Source organism: Drosophila serrata, unplaced genomic scaffold (assembly GCF_035046125.1).
Source record: "Drosophila serrata isolate PLE 108 unplaced genomic scaffold, ASM3504612v1 contig_154, whole genome shotgun sequence".
Lineage (NCBI taxonomy): Eukaryota > Metazoa > Arthropoda > Insecta > Diptera > Drosophilidae > Drosophila > Drosophila serrata.
This window is the reverse complement of record NW_028257052.1, coordinates 95,458-113,926: the sequence shown is the minus strand read 5'-3', so window position 1 is coordinate 113,926 and position 18,469 is coordinate 95,458. Positions and strand designations below refer to the sequence as shown.

The 18,469-nt window shown below is 36.8% G+C and overlaps 1 protein-coding gene across 2 annotated transcripts in view; it reads right to left on the bottom strand.

The window, feature by feature from the left end:
- Positions 1-18,469, bottom strand: part of LOC110183265 (uncharacterized) — a 41,500-nt gene that overhangs the window by 6,461 nt on the left and 16,570 nt on the right. The window contains exon 1 of one of the 2 annotated variants that reach the window (XM_020951492.2): positions 11,934-13,355. The exons of the other annotated variant lie outside the window; for it this stretch is intronic. Within the exon in view, the coding sequence (XP_020807151.2) occupies positions 11,934-12,292 (359 nt within the window). The 5' untranslated portion in view covers positions 12,293-13,355. Of the gene's footprint in view, positions 1-11,933; positions 13,356-18,469 lie in introns of those variants that run through there. 2 annotated transcript variants of the gene reach the window in all.

Here is an 18,469-nt window from a genome sequence, read left to right as displayed (position 1 = left end):
AATAATCCCCGAAAATATTATATCGATACAATTATATATATTGTTTTATATAGCCATAAAGAAGTTAATATATTTTATAATATATGAAATATCCACATTAAAAATAAACTTAAACCACGTATATAATAAGACTTGAAGTTTTTTACCTAGGGAATAAAACCAATCCCAGTACCTTGATTGCTATCTATATATCTACCTGTATGTATGTATTTGTACCAAATCACAAGATCCATCCCCGTGTACTGTGAAAAAATCCCTAAAACACATCGTAAACCCCTGTATATATCCCTTCCTTCCTGGCTTTATTCCACCTTATCGACGACAAAGCTGTGTCAAATCAGTTAACGGTGTAATCTTGCCATAAACATTTCAACGCCCATCGATAATATAGTCACCACCCATTCACCACCCTTCCACCCATCCACAGCACCCGAAAGTTAACCCAAACTCTGTGACTGTGACTGTGACGTGACTGTGACTGTGACTGTGACATGGAAGGAATATCAGGGGGATGTGGAGCTCTGGTACTATGTGTGTGGGGGGGTTCCCTTTTAATTAACTGTGCCAACAACTGTGCCACCACCGGAGTGCGCTCTCTTTGGCTCAGCAGCAGCAGCGGCCAAGTAAATTTCTCCCCCAAACTTCTTCACCTTTTGTAATTTCTTGTTGCTTTTACAGGCAATATGACACAGCAAAGCCATTACAAGAGGTACAAATAAAAAGTGAGGGCAAAGGAGAACTAGGTGAAAAGTATACAAAAATATTAAAATTAATTTAATACAAAGTACAGGAAATTCTAGTTTTGAAAAAAAAAAAAAAAAAAAACCTAGACCTTCCTTTTTTCTTAAATAGTGCTTATAACTAAACAATTAAAAAAGAAAAAGAAACTAAGAAGCTGAAGATATACGCCTTTTAGGATCGTATCGAAAATCCATCATTAAGTTTTAAATATTCTAATTTTTTTTAAGAAATATTTTTGCATATTTTCATAGGACAATTTTTCTGACCAATCAAAGTATAAAAAACTCATAACTAAGTCAAAAAAGCTTTAATTTTAATTCGGAAAGCAGTCCTATGTTAGTTTTTATTAGGTTAATAAATTTGCATATTCAATTTAAAATTGAAAAATTTTGTAATTTTGTGAACATTTTAACGATGTAACCCCTTATAAAGTTTTGGGAAAAAAAATATTATAAAAATTTATTTTCTTTAAAGCATGGCTAGATCGATTCGGCTATTTATGCTGATCAAGAATATATATGATTTAAAGGGTCGGAAATGATTTCTTCACAGCGTTTTAAGCTTCTGTCTAAAATTATAATACTCTGTATACGAAAAGGGGTTTCAATTATTTCAATTAAATAAATTAAAGGAAAATATATTTATATATATATAAAATTCAAACCCCAATTGAACATATAAATAAATATGTATTAAAAAAATTAAATAATAATAATGAAAATACAAGCTTAAAAAAAATCTCAAATAAAAGCGAAAGTATGCAGGAATATCTACAATAACAAAAACAAGCAAAAACGAAATCAAACTCAAAGAAGAGAAGCAACTTATAGAAACAACAACAAAAGATACAAAAAAAAGAGGGGCGGCGATGAAGAAGAAGCAGAAGCAAAAGACAAAGAGAGGTGGATTGAGGGGGTTGGGCAGAAAACAAAAACAAAAAAAAAGTGTGTTAGTTTCGTTGTTGCTTTTAATGCCTGTGTTTGGGGGCTCTTTTACGTACGCGCAACCGTTAACTTGAAATGATGGACGGCCAAAAGCGAAATGGGAGCAGCGCTAAAGCAAAAGCCACGAACGGCAGAGGAAAAGGAGGAGACGTGGAGAAGATGGGGAGTAACAGAGACACAAACCAAATGAGGTGCCAAAAGGCAAAAGCAACAGCGTTGTTGCACAAGTGGCCCACAAAAAAGAAAACCAAAAACTGAGTTTAAGTTAGAAAGGGCCCAAAAAATGTTGGCCAAAATCAACTTGGGTTAAATGCATTTATCGGAAGAAAATAAATAAAGAAAACTATAGGGAAAACTAGGGGGAAAACCCTTTAAAGGCAAGTCAAAGATACATAAATGAATGTAAAAGCGGATTTAAAGGAATTTAAATATTTGTAAGTACTTTTAAAATCACTAAATAATATCGGTTAATATGGTTAATAAATAAAATATTATTAAAAATATTTCCCATATAAAGATTATAGTTTTCTTTTAATTTTATCTCTCGTTTTAATACTTAATTCCAAGTTATAAGCTTTCCTAGTACAATAACTTAAATCTCTTCTTGTTAGTTTGTGCTTTTCTGACTAACAAATGGCAGATATTTTCCCAGTAAAAGTTGCTTTTCTTTGAAGCGGCCACGTCAGTTCCGGTTTAGTGCAAAATATTAATTTAACAAAAAAAAAATCTAAGGTTACCAGGTAAATGCCAGGAACATTTTAGGTTATTTCATTGGAATGCAAAAAGAAAAATAATAATATATTCAAGCAAGAATTTCACTATTTTCATTTACAAACTACAAGACAATCTAAGCACAAGCACTTCCTTAACCCATTAAAAGCATTTCCCAGAACTAAACACAGTCATAGTCAGTATTATAAGTCATCACCATTAACAATTAATGCAACAACAAAAAATCAATGACATATCCTTTAGGATTCCAAAACATTAATCAGCAATGGAGACACATCTTAGGGTTATTAATCAGCCATATTAATCATGCAACCTAATTAATTCAATGAATAATCTTAAAGCTCTGGAGTGAGCTCAAAAGTGATCTGTTCGTGACGTCATACAAGTTTCAAGAGTGACACTTTATTTTTTCGAAACTCAAACAAAAAAGAAATCATCGCTCCGCTTTCATGTGCTTCAAGTGTATAAATAGCTATATATTATGTACCATATATATGTATATAGGGACCAACGTAGCTTGGAAATGCATAAAGCTAGCCTTTATGGTATTCATAAAAACTTTAATTAAAAAAATAACTAAATGCTGTGATTTTTGGTATGCAGTCAAATATTATGTATTAAAACATATGTCCATCATCAAATTGTATCTACTCTTTGTAAATCCAGAGTTCTGACTATATAAACTATTATAAAAATTTCTTCAAAAATTAATAGATTGCTGCGATTTTTGGTATGCAGGTAGATACTGGATACTAAAACATATTCCCCTCATCAAAAATGCTTTTTTTTGTAGATCTTGAGAACTGACTATGAAGCTTTGATATAATTACCTTAAAAATTAACTGATTGCTTTGATTTTTGGTATGCAGTTGGATACTTTAATATAAAACATATTTCAATTATTAAATTTACTCCGCTTCATATAGATCCTGAGATCTAACTTTGTATCTACAACAAACTATCCCTAAAAATTAACCAATTTGTATAAACTTTGATATGCCAATCAAGGATTTTTCTTAAACCTTTGGTAATTCCCTAGACCTTATGGTTAATATTTCTTATCTACAGAGCTGGGGGAACCCCTTTAACAATACAAATACTTGCACTTTATGTGAGTAAGAGGGAGGGGGTGGTCGTCAGGCGGACTGTCACATGTAGTTTTTTTTTTCTTTCTTTCTTTGTCCTTCGTCTGGCTGTCTTATCTGAGTTTTCGTTTTGCGCACGTTTTCGACGGCTCGTTGGGTGTCTTTTTTTGCTTTTTCGTGTTTTTTTTTTGTATGTGCGTGTGGCGAAATATGCCGTTTTGTTAACCACCACCACCACCCCACCCCCCTTCTTGTCACATCAGAAAGAAAAGAAAAAAAAAACCCCACAAGCGAGGCAGACCCTCGGTTCCACATTAAATATGGGGCGACTTCCTCGCTGAATTCAAGCAGAAATTGGGGCACACTTATTACGCGTTAATCTTTCTGCTGCCCCCGATGTTGCTGTCGCTTCACCGAAAAGTAAACTTGGTCAACCTTTGGTTTTGTTGTTTATTTGCTACCCACAAAAACCCCTTCTTCTCCTACTCCCCTGCCTACTTATTTTGTTGTTGTTTTTTAGGGGTTTCCAGTTCAAGGCTCTTTAAGCAATGGGTTTTATACATACATATATATTTATTTATTTATTTATATATGTATATAACTTTTTTTTTTGTTGGCAGGAATAACAGTTTGATTCGAAAGGTATAGACCCTATGTGAATCGAAATTGTTTATATTTTCCCTATAAACCTTTAAAAATCTATCTTTTCTCTAAGTACTCTCTATTAATAATCTACTGTATTCCAAGTAAATTAAATATTTATTAAATTAAATTAACCAGCAATTTTAAATCGCATTAAAATATACAAACAAAAACCTAGTTTTTATGCCATTTCCACTTATCTTTCGATTTAAAACAGTTGACCTGTATTTCATCTTTGATTAATCGAATTGAAATTTGGCTCAAACTGGGAGAGAAAATGAAAAAAAAAAAACTGAAGGCAAGGGGAAATGGGGAAAAGGATTTTCCAGCTGCACTTGACAGGGAAATTGTGGGTTGCAGGGGGAGGCATTACAAACCGGGGGGAAAAGCGATGAAAACGCAGCGAAAGCGGCAAAGAAAGACGAAAACGTTGTCAAACGACAAGTGCACACAAAGCAAAGCAAGGAGGAAAAAAAAAGAGAGGGGAGCAAAGGCAGGGACAGGGGTGGCGCAAACGAAAAAAAAAAAAATCAAAAGGGGGGCCCCGCACACCAAAGGGTAGCCGGGTAGGTCTGGTGATAAAGAGTGGGGCACTTTTGGGGGGTGGCGGTGCCAGCAGTCGCGAATGTAGGACGCTGTTGGGGGTCATTGAGCGCGCTTTTCAAAATAAAAAAAAAGTAAATAAAAAAAGGGGGGGAAAAAAGAAGAGCTCGCACAGGGTGCCCCTCCTCCTCCTCCTCCTCCTCCTTCTTCGACAAGAGGGGGCGTGGCAATGCCACATGGGGCGACAGCAGTTTCGTGTCAAAGACAACTTCATTTTGCAGTCTCCGTGGGAAATGTATGAATACAAATATAAAATAAAATAAAACAAGGACCGAAAAACCCATATACCATTACTTTCGATTCTCTTGTTCTTTTTTTTTAAACTTTAAATATAAAAATAAAAATAAAAAACTAAATACATGAATCAAAAGCAAAACATACAGCTCAGTTAACTTGAGAGTTTGGTGCGGTTCGTTGGATTGTTCAACGTTCCGCTTCGATTTGCAGCGCTTTCCTCAGTGTTGTAAATTCAATTACCACAACAACAACAATCACAACAACAACAACACCAACAATTACAACAACAACACCAACAAGAAATCAACAAATAAATGGTAAAACCTTGGCACCTAGCTACAACTTTATCATCTCATCCGCATACTTGTCTCTGTACCTATCTGCCTTATCAGTTTTAATGGCGATAACTCTCTCCGCAAATTCGCAGAACCCAAACAAAATGCAAATAAATATAAAATCAAATCAAATAAGAAAGGGGAAAAGGAAAAGCTACAGCAAAAAAAGAGGGGAAAACTAGAACTGTAAAGCTAAAGAAAATCGCAAGGTTGGGTGGGTGGCTCTGAACAGCAAAATAATTAAAATTAATATGTAAAAGCGTGGGGTAAACAATAACAAGAGAGGAAATCAGTTGCTAATAGTATGTATATCTATCTATGTGTCAACGTTGTATAATCAAATTGTTATAAATACCTCTCAAAAACAATAACAATAATAGATGTTAGAAGAATTATAAAATTTCAAGACGCAAGAAATATTATTTTATTATATTTTTCTAATCTTTCTATAATAAATTCTCTTTATTATGATATATCAGTTACTCTTCTTTTGTTTTACAAACTCTTTTTGCAACAGGCGGTTCTTCAAAAATAATAATTATAATAAAATTGATTTAAAAATGAAAGAAAATAGTTAAATGTTTAGGATGTGCTAGGGAAATTGTTGGTGCTGAAGCCAGTGGTGATGGTGCAATGCGCGCGTTACCGAATAGATGATGAGATGAAAACACACGGAATCGGAATCGGAATCACAACAATAAAGAGCACACAAGAGACCACAGAAGCGGAGGGGGGAACAAGATAACAGCCCCAAAACAGAAAGAAGCAGAAGCAGAAACAGAAAAGCCAAAAATGGGGAAAGGGAAGCAAGCAGCGAGCGAACAACAAAAAAAAAAACTATAAAAACGTCGTCGCAGTCGCGAAATTATTACGACGACGCCACAAAATGGGGCGGCCTGAGTATCAGTTGAGTTTAGTTTAGTCGAGTCGAGTCGAGTGGGTTACACAAAATGTGCATAGTTTGTGTGTTGGTGTGTCGTGTGTTGTTGTTGTTGTGTGTGCGAGTGGAAGAGGAAGAGAGAAAGAGAAAGAGAGGAAGAAGAGCTAGGGATGGGATGGTGGAGGAGAAGGGTCAAATGGAGAAAAGAGGCAACGAGATTTTTAAAGAGGAGATTTGGTAAGAGATTGAATAAGAGCGCTTTGTTGTTGTTGTTATTGGTGTAATTGTTTCTTCTGTTGTTGTTGTTATTGTTGTTGGTATTGTTGTTGTTGGTAATTATGTTCAGTATTTTTAAGTTAAGTATTTTCTAGCTTACTTATGAGTTTAGTACTTTTAAGTTTAGTATTTTTATTGATAATATTTCAATGTTGCATAAATTTGTTAATGTTGTTGAATTTGTTGGTGTTAGCATTTTCAACTATTAGAAGTGTTGTTTTTGCTGGTTTTCTATTTTCCTTCCCATATTTATGATATGTTAATGTTATTAGCAATGCTTCTAAATGTGTGACACTTCTTGTTGTTGGTGTAAAATTTAGATTATTTGTGCATATAAATTGTTTTGTTGTTGTAGCTTTAAGAGTTATTTAGGTTTTGCTTCTGCCTGTTGTTGCTTATGGCTAATGTAGTTATAGTTTCTCCTTGTATTGTTATAACTGTTGCCTTGCTGTAAGTTTCTGCTATTAGTCGTTGTTGCTGGTTTTCTTCTCTTATTATTATTATTTTTTCTTCGTACTAGACAATAGTTGTTGCTGGCAATGTTGCTGTTGTAGTTTCTCCTGTTATTGTTGCTGTTGCTTTTGCTGATGGCGGCGCTGCTGGTGCTGGTGCTGGTTCAGAGTGAGTGGCAGCGAGTGTAGCTTTTTCGTAATGTCGAGAGTGTTTAAAATGCATAAAAAAGCAACAGCAGCAATTTGTATGGATTTCATTTCAGCGAGCGGATGCATAAGCAATGAGCAGCAAAAGCAACAGCAGCACAGCATGGATATTGTGCAGATAGATAAACTTCCAAACTACCGACGCCACCAACTTATTCAGATTCAGATACAGATTGCCATAAAACCAAATTGAAATTTAAACAAAAATTGTTTTTGCTTTGGTCGCTTTGACATCATTGTTTCGAAGGCAAATCGCTTATTCTTTTTTTTGCTTGAATCTCATAATATGAATTTGAATAATTTGTATATATTTTATACTTGAGTCTAAAGAGTGAATGTGTGAAGCAAGTAAAACAAGCAATGATAGTCTCGATAAGCGATAAGTTATCGCTATATCCCACTCACTCATTTCAATTTCACCGTTTAACATATTTTCGTTGTAATTAAATTATCGATTGCAACTACAGGAAAAGCCTCCGAGTAATAATAAGCACATAAGCATAAAGTACACCGCACATACAAATAGTACACAATGTCTATATGTTTATATGTTTGTATATATGTATATATATATATATCAGAGAAAACGTGTCAGGCCAAAGCAAACGCAATGGAAATGGCCAAAAGCAAAAAAGCAAAAGCAACCACAGCAAACACACAAAACGGAAACACAGAGGCAGGCAGGCAGGCCAACTTGGCCAAAAGGAAAATCGGCGATGAATTAACTCTTTGCAATGAACAAGCAAAGCAAAGCGTATAACGGTATGTCGAATTGTTCATTGTTTATTTGTTTGTTTGTTTGTTTTCTCCTTCGAAAGCCGATGAAAGAAAGCAAAGCGAAGAAGTTAAGTAAAAGAAAGCAAAGTAAGACCGATAGACAGATAAATAGATTATTCATACATATACATATGTACACGGCCAAGAGAGCAGGTGGGCAAAAAAAAAATAATAATAATATATAGAAACTGTTAAGAAAATGCACATCATATCAGAGGAAAAAAGCAAATGGTTAAATATATACATACATCATTTAATCCTCTTTATTTCAGACAATTAAACACATTTGCATAATACGATTTGTAAATAAAAGCAAATACACTTTAAGCACCCCTTTCGCATCCCTTGGAATATGCTGCAATTGTTGTAATTGGTTTTTAAAATATTTAAGCACTTGAAGCAGATACTTTTGTATCTTAGGAATACCTATTGCCTTTATTTTAAGTTAAACCTTACATTCAAGAGAGTTTTACCCCAAGACACTTTTTCTTTCTATCTAAAAACGTTTAAAATTAAAAAAATATATTGCTTTGCCATGATTTTGATGTTCTTAAATGTACAACAAATGTTTTTACAAGTGAAAATATCTAAATGACATACATATATACATATACATATATATGCATTAAAACAACTAGAAAATGGAGCAGCAAGTAAGAAGTTAAAAAAGCAGCAGACGCAGCGCGAACGTGTGGAAAAGACAGAAAATAATGATACAACCACACAGATACTATTATATGCTCATGTGTGTGTGTATGTCTGAAGGTTTAGTGCACTGATGATGATGTTGTTGTTGCCATGTGCCTGGCCGAGGTGCACACAAGCAGCAGCAACAACTACAACAAAAACTACAACAACAATTACAACAACTACAACAACAATGGGCGCTTTGGCTATCATCGCTTGCCGTTTGTTGTTGCTTTTTTTTTTGTTGCAAGTGGAACGTGATTATTTCAACGAGCGCTATTTTTTCTTCATTTTTTTAGCGTACAAAAAAAAGTGTGTACATATAAAAAAAATCAGAGACGCGCATTTGTCTGTTTGTATAAATAAATTAAAAAAATAAAAAGAGCTCATATATATATAAAATTCCTATTTGCTTGGCTTGATTTCTTTTTGTTGATTTTTTTCCCATTTCCATTCCGTTTTTTGTTTTTCCTGTTCGAAGGTTGTTGCTCTTGTTGTTGTTGTTTTTTGTTGGTGTCGTTGTTGTTGTTGTTGATGCGTGTGCATTTTTGTTCCTGTATTGTGTTGTTATTGTGTTGTTATTGTTGTTGATCTTTTTTGATTGATTAAGTGAAATGTTTGCTGTTATCTTTTGGTTATCAATTAGTTATCGACAAGCTGTGTGTGTATGATGAATATATCATATATACTATTAGGCAAATCAATTGGATATTTATTCAATAAAGTTTGACATTTTCACTGCTTAATTATGTGGAATTTTATATTTTCTTTTTTTCTTTTGGAATATATATATAAATCTACATTTTATGATGTTAAATTCCCCAACTGTCTATATCTATCTCACCATTTTGTATTTCAATCTGTAGACAATCTTTAAATATTTGTAATTGCATTTGAATGGCAATTAAACAACGCTAATTACCCATTTGGATATTTCTTGGATTTTTCTGGCCCTTTTCCCAATGGCTCTGCTGCCCTCTTGGAAAAATCCCAACAAATTGTGTGCGGCGCGAGGCGCACAAGTTTTCCCCTATTGTTGTTGTAGTTGTTGTTATTATTGTTGGTGTTGTTGTTGGTGTACCTCTCCATGCTCCCTAGCTCCCTTCCTACCGTTTTTTTTTATATTTTGTAGTTTGGTTTCGTGTCGTTTTTATGTCTCTGCCTATCTGCGTTTAGCTATGCTTCGTTTTGCCTTGCTTCGCTTTTGCTTTGCTTTTGCTTTGGTTCGTTTGCTTTGCTTTTGGCTTGCTTTTTCTTTGGTTTTTTGGCCTGAGCTTGGCCTGAATAATGTTTTTGTTGTTGCTGCCGTTGCCGCTGGCTATGAAATATGCCGCTTTCCTTGTATCCGTATCTGTGTCCGTTTGCTGCTTGTAACTGCATCTGTATCTGTAGCTGTAGAGCTGTATCTGTATCTGTTGGATTGTTGCTGCAACATTGCAAAGAGGAAAAGGCAAAAGATACGACAACGACGACGACGTCTGGCAAGTCCTTATGGAAGCCATAGAAAATGCTGGTTAGCATTTGGGGGGCCCCCAAACACAACAATTGCATCATCATCATCATCGCTGGCACTTAAAACCAAACACTTTGGACTAGTTCAAAACAGAAAAAACAGAAAGAAAAAAAACAGCACAAACAGATACAAGATACAAAGGTGGCAAGTGATCCAAGGTGTGATTTGTTAATAACATTCTCAAATATAAATACAAATACATCATTAAAATTAGTTAACTGCTTTGAATCAAAGTTCATTTAGTTGTATATTTTAAACTTTGTTTTGTAATATAACAAATATCTAAATATATATTTGTTTTTAACTAATGTACCTAAGAATATCAATCTGAAAAATGTCTGTAAACTAATCTACATAATAGGGGTTCTTTAAGCTTGCAATTAACCCTTTGCTATTATCCCTTCGTTGGTTGCATCTCCAACAAATCACCTTTGCATTAATCCCCGCCAGGTTAAGCTTACTATTCGGTTTTCCGACTCCAATTCGGATACGGAATTCGGTTTTTTTTAACTGCCGCAAATGCCAACGCAACTCGGGGAAAAGAGCAGAGAGTCGAAGTCGACAAAGTCGCCCACTTGGTTTGGCACTTGGCCTTTAAGGCCCCGGCAGTCAACCGCAACGATATACACACACATTGTATATATATATTTGCTGTGTTTGCATTTGTGTATGTGATGTACCACGCACTTTAAAAGGGCAAAAACAAATCAAGCATCCGCCGCGTGGGCGTCGTCCCCACCCCCTCAAGTTCACAGTTCACATGACACACAACGCCAATTGTTACAATCATCATCATCAACCTGCTGCTGCTGTTGCAACTAAGGAGGAGAAGGGCTTAAAATAACACTAAAGAAGACTTAATTTATTTGGTAATATATATAGCAGGAAAAAGGGTAATTAGAGAGTTAAATAATTGTTAAAAGGTTTGATTTTTGCTTTGGGTTTAAGCTTTGAGGCAATTGATTTGTACCTTTAAATATTTAGTTTCAAATTTAAAAGGGAATGGAAGTGTCCATCTTTCATGTTTACTAATTATCTATACATATTTTTAACTGCTTCTTGAACTAGCTTAATCTTCAACTTTTTAGTTAATTAATCTATAATCAGTCTTCTGGAACAATTGCTTATCGAGCCCCTTTCTTTATTTAGAAAAATAGGTAAGTAAGTAACCTTAGTTTTTGACTTCTTTAAAGTTAAAAAATAGTTATAAAGATATGGACTTCCTCTAAACATAAATATATGCATCTAACCAATAAATTATAGCCTCTCTTTGAGCATTAATATATTTAAAAAATAATATATCTGAGCAACAAAATATGTGATCATTAGTATATATATATCTAAGCAATAGTAAATCTGAGCTGTATTAAAACTGATCATTAATATATTTCTCTAATCATAAATATATTTAAGCAATAATATCTCTAGGTATTATTATATCAGACCATAAATATCTCTCTGTCTCTGATCATTACCTTATATCATACCACAAGAAATAAAATTTCATTAATATCTCAAAGTATTATTATATCAAACCATTAATATTATGTATCTATCTGATCATAACTATTTCTAGCATATCACAAGGAATTCAGAATTCTTTTTAAAAATCTCTGATCATTGCTATTTTTATCACATCACAAGGATATATATATATTATTTTAAAAAACTCTCTGATCATTACTATATATCACATCACAAGGTATTAAAAACCTCTTTAAAAACAAACCCTATCTCTTCAATTAAATCACCCCAATCGTTGCCGTTTTACCTTTCCACATTTGATTGAAATTTTGATTGAAAAAAGAAAAGCAAAACTCACCTGGGCAGATTCTGCAGGTAACGCATCTGTTTCTCGCGACGCAGCTCATCGGTGAGGCGGCAGTAGGTGTTGTTAATGCAAACGCTGCGCCGCAGATTCGCCTCCGAGTCCTTGATCCGCTCCAGCTTGTGGGCGCACAGCTGCAGGATGCGCTTGCGTTCCTCCCGCTGTCGCAGCTTCGGTGAGATCATCGGGACGCGGGAGCGGTGGTGGTGGTAACCAATCGGTGGAGAGCAGCGGGGCGGTCCAAAAATGTCGGAATCTTCGTCACTGCTGCTGTTGTTGTTGTTGTTATTACTGTTACTGTTGTTGTTGGTGTTGCCGCCGCTGGTCGCATTTGGGTTTGTTGGCAAGGTCATTGTGCGCGTTTGGAGCGTAAATAAATTTATATATATTCGTTTTGCTCCTTTGATTTTGTTCCTTTTTTCGATTTGTATGTCTGCTTAAGGCCCAGTTCCAGGTCTTTTATGGTTTTTAATTATTATTTTTTTCTAGCTTTCAAGTTTTTTGTGACTTTTTTTCTCTCCAAAAAATAAGGAAGTCACACGTACGCACGCACACACACACGTACGCTCTCCTTTGAGCCGCTCTCTTAACACAGCTCTTTCTCTCTTGCACTTGCTGCCGTTTCTTCTTCTGTCTGCCTTTGCTTTTTCAGTGTGTTGTTGCTTTTTTTGCTTTTTCCTTATTTTTTTTTTTGCGTGAGATTTCACTTTGCTGTTTACCGTTAGCTTGGAAGAGCTGCCGCTTTTTGTCTTTGTTCAATTAATTGTATGGGAGAAAGAAAAAAATTCAAAATAATCCAGGACTTTTGAATTTTTGGTCGCTTCTTTTGTTGTTTGCTCCTTTTTCGGTTTAATTTGCACTTGTTTCTTTTGCTTTTCGTTTAACAATAAAAAAATTCAACAAAAATTGCTACTTGTTTTCTTATTTAATTTCGTTTTTTTTTTTTGTTTAGGCACACAAAAATTGCAGAGTTTTTGGGGTAGGAGGCGGGGGTAATTATTATTAACAAATGAGGTCTCACATTTAATTGTGTTTCTGTTTGCGAGCCGCCTGTTGAGGGTGCGAGGGGGGGTGCGAGTGGGGCGGCGAGCCTTAAGTGGAAGCGCGTGGTTGCACCGTTAGAAATGTATAAAAAAAAACACACACGGAATAATATGTCCAACTTCGCTTTAGTTTTTGTTTTTGTTTTTTTTTTTAACTTGACTTTGTAGTTTTGAAACCGAACTCGCGAAACAGTTTTAGCCGGCGTTCACTTAATTTTTTTTATATTTCAGTTTGTTCGAACTTCCTTGGGAAATCCCGCTTTCCGTCTGCCGCGGAGCGTCAACAACAAAGTCACACCAAGTAGGAGCGACGAACCGCTTGCGACGAAAGTTGAAACGAAAATGGCATCAGCGACGAGGAGGAAAATGGTATAGGCGGTATGAGCGCTTGAAACACTCGCTGTTGGCTAACATTTTACTCGGTACGCGTAAAAAATGGTGATTCTACGCGTTTACAGATACATGGTGTCGAATTCTCATTTCTCGGGGTCCGAATTCTCGCCTCTGGGGTAGAGTTCCCGTGTAGAAGGTAAAATTCATTAACAGAGCTGCGCTCAGTGAGAGAGCAAGAGCGTAAGTTAACAGAATTCTGCCTCTTTTGGCTGTCGGGCGAACGTAAGCTAACAGAGTTCTCTCTCGGTGGCTGTTCAGAGCACAGTCGAGGGCTGCCGAGCGGCTCTCTTAACAGACGACAGAGCGAGAGTTCGCTCTGCGCAAATAAAAAGATGTAGTTTTTGCGCAAATAAAGAGTGTATGTATTTTACTTTGATGCTCTTACACTGTAACGGAAGCAAAACGCTGGTCAGTGGGTGGTGTTTTTGTGCCCTTGTTGTTATTGTTTTTGTGGGCGTGCGAGCATAATTTGAATAGTTGTTGCTGCCGCCTCTTTATTATGTTTTATTGTTTATAAATAAAGTCCTTCAAAAATGAATTAAACATTAATTATTATCATTTCCTTAAATTAATTTCGACACCGCCGAAAATCAAAACAAAATCAAATCAAAAGCAAAGCCAAAATCAGTGTCAAAGCCGCTGCCGTCGCCTCTGCCTCTCTTAAGCTTCTTCCTTAGTTCCCCCCCGCCTCCTGCAACAAGTTCAACTCAATTTACAGTTTTAGAATGTTTCTCCACAGTGAGGTCAGTTTTGGCAGCTCAATATTCGTAACGTCTGTCTGTCTGTCTCTGTCTGTCGTGTGTGTGTGTGTGAGCAAAAAGAGACAATGCAAATTTGGCCTCAAACAAAGAGTAAGAGAGCTAGACAGCGAGTGGTAGAGGGGGGGAAAAGAGAGCAAGTGCAGATCTTTGTTTATTATTGTTAATACTATTATTAAGGCGATGATGCTTGTTGTTGTTCATATTGTATTTAAGGCCACGCTTCGCTTGAAAAATTTGTTTGTTTAAGCAAATGCTTCGCCCGAAAAATAATTAAATCATTTTTATTAATTAGAATACATATTTTTTTCCTAGAGCTCAAAAAAACTTCCCCGATAAATGATTCACAGTAAGAGATAGAGAGATGCTACTAGAGGGGGAAGAACATACCTTCTTTGTGCATAAATTTTAAATATAAGAGATTTAACAAAATAGCTTCTTAAAATTTTATTTCCCCCCCCCCCCTGCTCTTTTTCTCTCATTTTCCTTTTGCACGCTTCACCTTTTTGGCGCGCTCTTTTGTTATTTCCTTACAAGTCGCCAGTAGATAAATTCGAATTACGTAATTAAGTAACAACAACAATGTGGGGGGAAACAAGAGCAACAACAGCACAGAAGAAGCTAACAATTAAGTATTTATTGCTTTCAATTTGCTGTCCGATAACAGAAGAACCAAAAAAAAAAACAAAAAAAAATAACAAAAAGCAGAACAAAGTAAATAAAAACCGAAGCGGACACACTCACACATGCATGCATATATGTGACGCACACACACACACACACACGCTGCTACCTGCGGCAGCGAAATCAGCGCCGCGCGTTTTGAGATGTTTTTTTTTGCTTTTGTTTTTACCCCGTTTCGGCATGGCTTTTAATTCTTTCGCCGCCCGCGATTAGCGAAGGCACGCGCTTTTGGCTTTTATTTCACAGGTAAACGTAAATCGCACACTCCACAAACACACACACACACACACACATTCGCTTCTAAAATAAACTAACAGAGGCAACAACAGCAACAAGGTAAAGAGGAACGGGATCTGGCTTGAGAAGTGAAAATGAAACTTCTTCAAATGCGAATTGCATTCGAAAGAGCGAGATGGAGCGAGAGTAGCATGCCGCCTTAATTATCAATAACATATTTAAGTTCCCATTTCAATCTCTACAAGACCAAGACTCTTTCCCCCCCCCCCACATTCCCCCCTCCCTCCTATAAAAATACTCATCTAGTGGCGCTCTTTTTCAATCTCTCTCTCCTCTCTTCGTCGACGCCGCTCTTTGCATTGGGCCACTTGAAGCGGAGAGCACTGTGGGCTCAAATCGATGTGTAATTCAAATATTTAAATGTAATCTAATTGTTTTCGATAAAATAAATAATAAATAAAATAAATTAATTGAGTCTGTAGCAGTTTAAAAGAGCGTGTATTTTTAAGGATTATCCAACTTCTTAAGGGCTTGTTCTCATATATATTTTTGTATACGTGTGAATATACCTGGGGAAATTGTTAACCCACAGGTATAGGTAGGTAGGGCAACTGATAACAACCCTAGGTTTACATCAAAGACATTTTATATACCATAAACTGGGGTAACGAAATTTTAAATTTTATTATTATTTAAAATAAAAGTTCACTCTACATAATATTTTTATAAATAAATTTATCTTTAATAATTTTATTTAAACCAAACTCTTCTCACTTGGACCCACTGTGCCGCGTGTGAATGAACGTATAAAAAGTGAGAGCGTCGCCTGCTCTGCGGGCTTCAGCTCATAAACGAAAATCAATGACTCCCAATACACCACCACCCCCCCTCGCGCTGCTCCCTGTGCTGTTGCCCCCTGTGGGCTTCCCCCCCTTGTACACTCGCACACTCCCCTGCTTTTTTGGAGCGATAAATGCCGCCTTAGCGTCGTCAGCAGACTCTGCCTGCGCATGTTTGTCGGTATGTTTGAATGTACTCACAAACATACATACATACCCTTCATAAATAAGTACGTATGTATGTAGGTATGTAAGTAAGCATGTGTTGATTTGGCTGCATTTAAGAAATGACTTTTGTGTTTGGAAGCATTGTTAGATTTCTTGTTGTTGCTTCCTTTTTGGACTCTGGGACAGAAGAAAAAAACGCAAGTTTTTATCAACACATACATCCCTACATGCATAGACATGCAAACGATTGCCATTTTAGGTGGTTGTTGTTGTTGCTGTTGCTCTTACATTATGACACATGTTTGGTGTTGGTCAAACCAAAATGAAAAAAGAAGGGTAACGTGAGGCATTAACGTAAGGCCCAACTAACGTAACGGTAGGCATTTGCATTTCTCTCTCTCGCGAGACAGCAACACCAACAACAGCAGCAGCAGCAGCAGCAGCAGCAGCAGCAACAGTGACAGCGACAGCGACAGCGACAGCGACTCGACTCTTTTGGGGTCTCTTTGTGTTTTTATGCTTTCAACATTGATACGTGCCACTTTTCGCATACACACACACTAATGCAAAGGAGACGGGAAGAGGCAGAGGCGCACGCCGAGTGCTGCTGCTGCTGATGTCGGGCTTTGTCGGGAGGGGGGGCAATGTGTGGGGACAGCTGGGTAAGTTTGTAATTAATTGCGGCCTTGCCTCCCCCTCTTCGTTTCGCTTCGCTCCGTTACCTCTCTCTCTCGCTCTTGCTCACACAACTCGCTACTGAGCTACAGCCGCTAACAGTTTGTTTTCTTTTTCTTTGTCCCCCCCCATCCCCGTCCGCCCCCTATCCGTGTCTTCGTCGGGATTTCCGTCTCATCGTGGTGGGGTGCTGGTGCAATGGTGAAAAGATGTGGTTTGCGTTGGAGGAGGAGGTGGGGGGGGAGCATAACATTGCTGGGCCATCGGCCTAGTCTTAGTCGAGTCGCCAACCCAAAGCAATGTTCGTCCAATGCCTCTTCTTTTCTCGTACTCCATTCATGCCTCCGACTCACTCTCACCCATACTCATGCAGGGTTCACCGTTCACTGTACAGTACTAACTCGATACAGAGGAAGATATTAAAGCAAGGAATGTTAAAAAATGTATGTAAGTACAGTCCATACTTGTATTATTTAGTATATTATCTATTAGTTCCCTGTTTAACTTTAATCTGGTGTTTAATTAAGTAACTCTTATATTGCCATTCCTTCGAGTGTTCACTGTACTGTACCAGTAGTAAGTAACTCGCCCGAAAACGGACAGTGAACGAGCTGAGCTGAGCTGAGCAGAGCAGAGCGGAGAAAGCGCGCTAGTTACAGTTACAGTTACGTTACAGAGGGCCGGCCAAAGACAATGCTAAGTTCGGTTAACGGTAATTACACTGAGCATGGCACTGGCGCGGGCGTGGGGGGGTGGGGGAGAGCCTAATTGAGTGGGATGAGCCGCATTCAAAGCGTATGGCTAATTCCGATACCACTTGCAGTAACCAATCAACCAAACGGTTTCCTTTCAATTTGGCTAAAAAAAGAAGGGAATTTGAATTCAGTTGGATATTTAACCCTTATCGGGGAACCTTTAACTTGAATCATCGGGTATATGTAAATATTAATGTATCTACTTTGCTTAACATTTTCTAGTAGAAATATAAATATACATATACAATACTTAGCTGTATCGTGTATCTGAACAATGAATGCATTGCAGCATTATTTAACCTCAAAAAGCCTTCAAATATTTAGCTACCAAAAAAAAAAAAACATAAATAAAATAAAAGCAGCAACAACTGCTGCCCCAAGGGCATTCTTCTGTTTCTTCTATGGCATCGTCTTCTTCTTCTTCTGCTGTTGCTGCTCGTTCGTCATCGCTTTTAGTTGTTGTTTTTTTGTGGCCTGTGATCGAGAAATACCAAATACAACAACAACAACAACAAAACTACAATCACTCGAAGTCGAACCAAAAGAGTCGAAGTCGAACTCGAAGTTTCGTGCGCTCTCCCCCTGTTTATTTTTTTTGCTTGCTGCATCTGTCGCCCCCTCTCGCTCGCACAACTTAACTTATCGCATAATCATCGAACGACGACGACGACGTATTGTCAACGTGTGTGTGTGTGTGTGTGTGTTGGCCCGCATTTACGTATGCATGTAATTTTTGTTGTTTTCCTTTTTGTTTTGGTCGTGTTCAGTTAGTGCAGTTTTCTTTGTTATTGTTTTTGGCACGATTTGAGTTTGATTTTGATTTCGAGTATATAACGTAAGGCAACATAACGTTAGGCCATGCGGGAATATTATTTAATTATAATTTATTTGTATTTTATTTAAAAGGAGTGTAAGGGAAAAATACAATTTAATAGAAAAGTTCTACTTAAAGAGATTTCCCCTAAGAGAGTTAAGAGT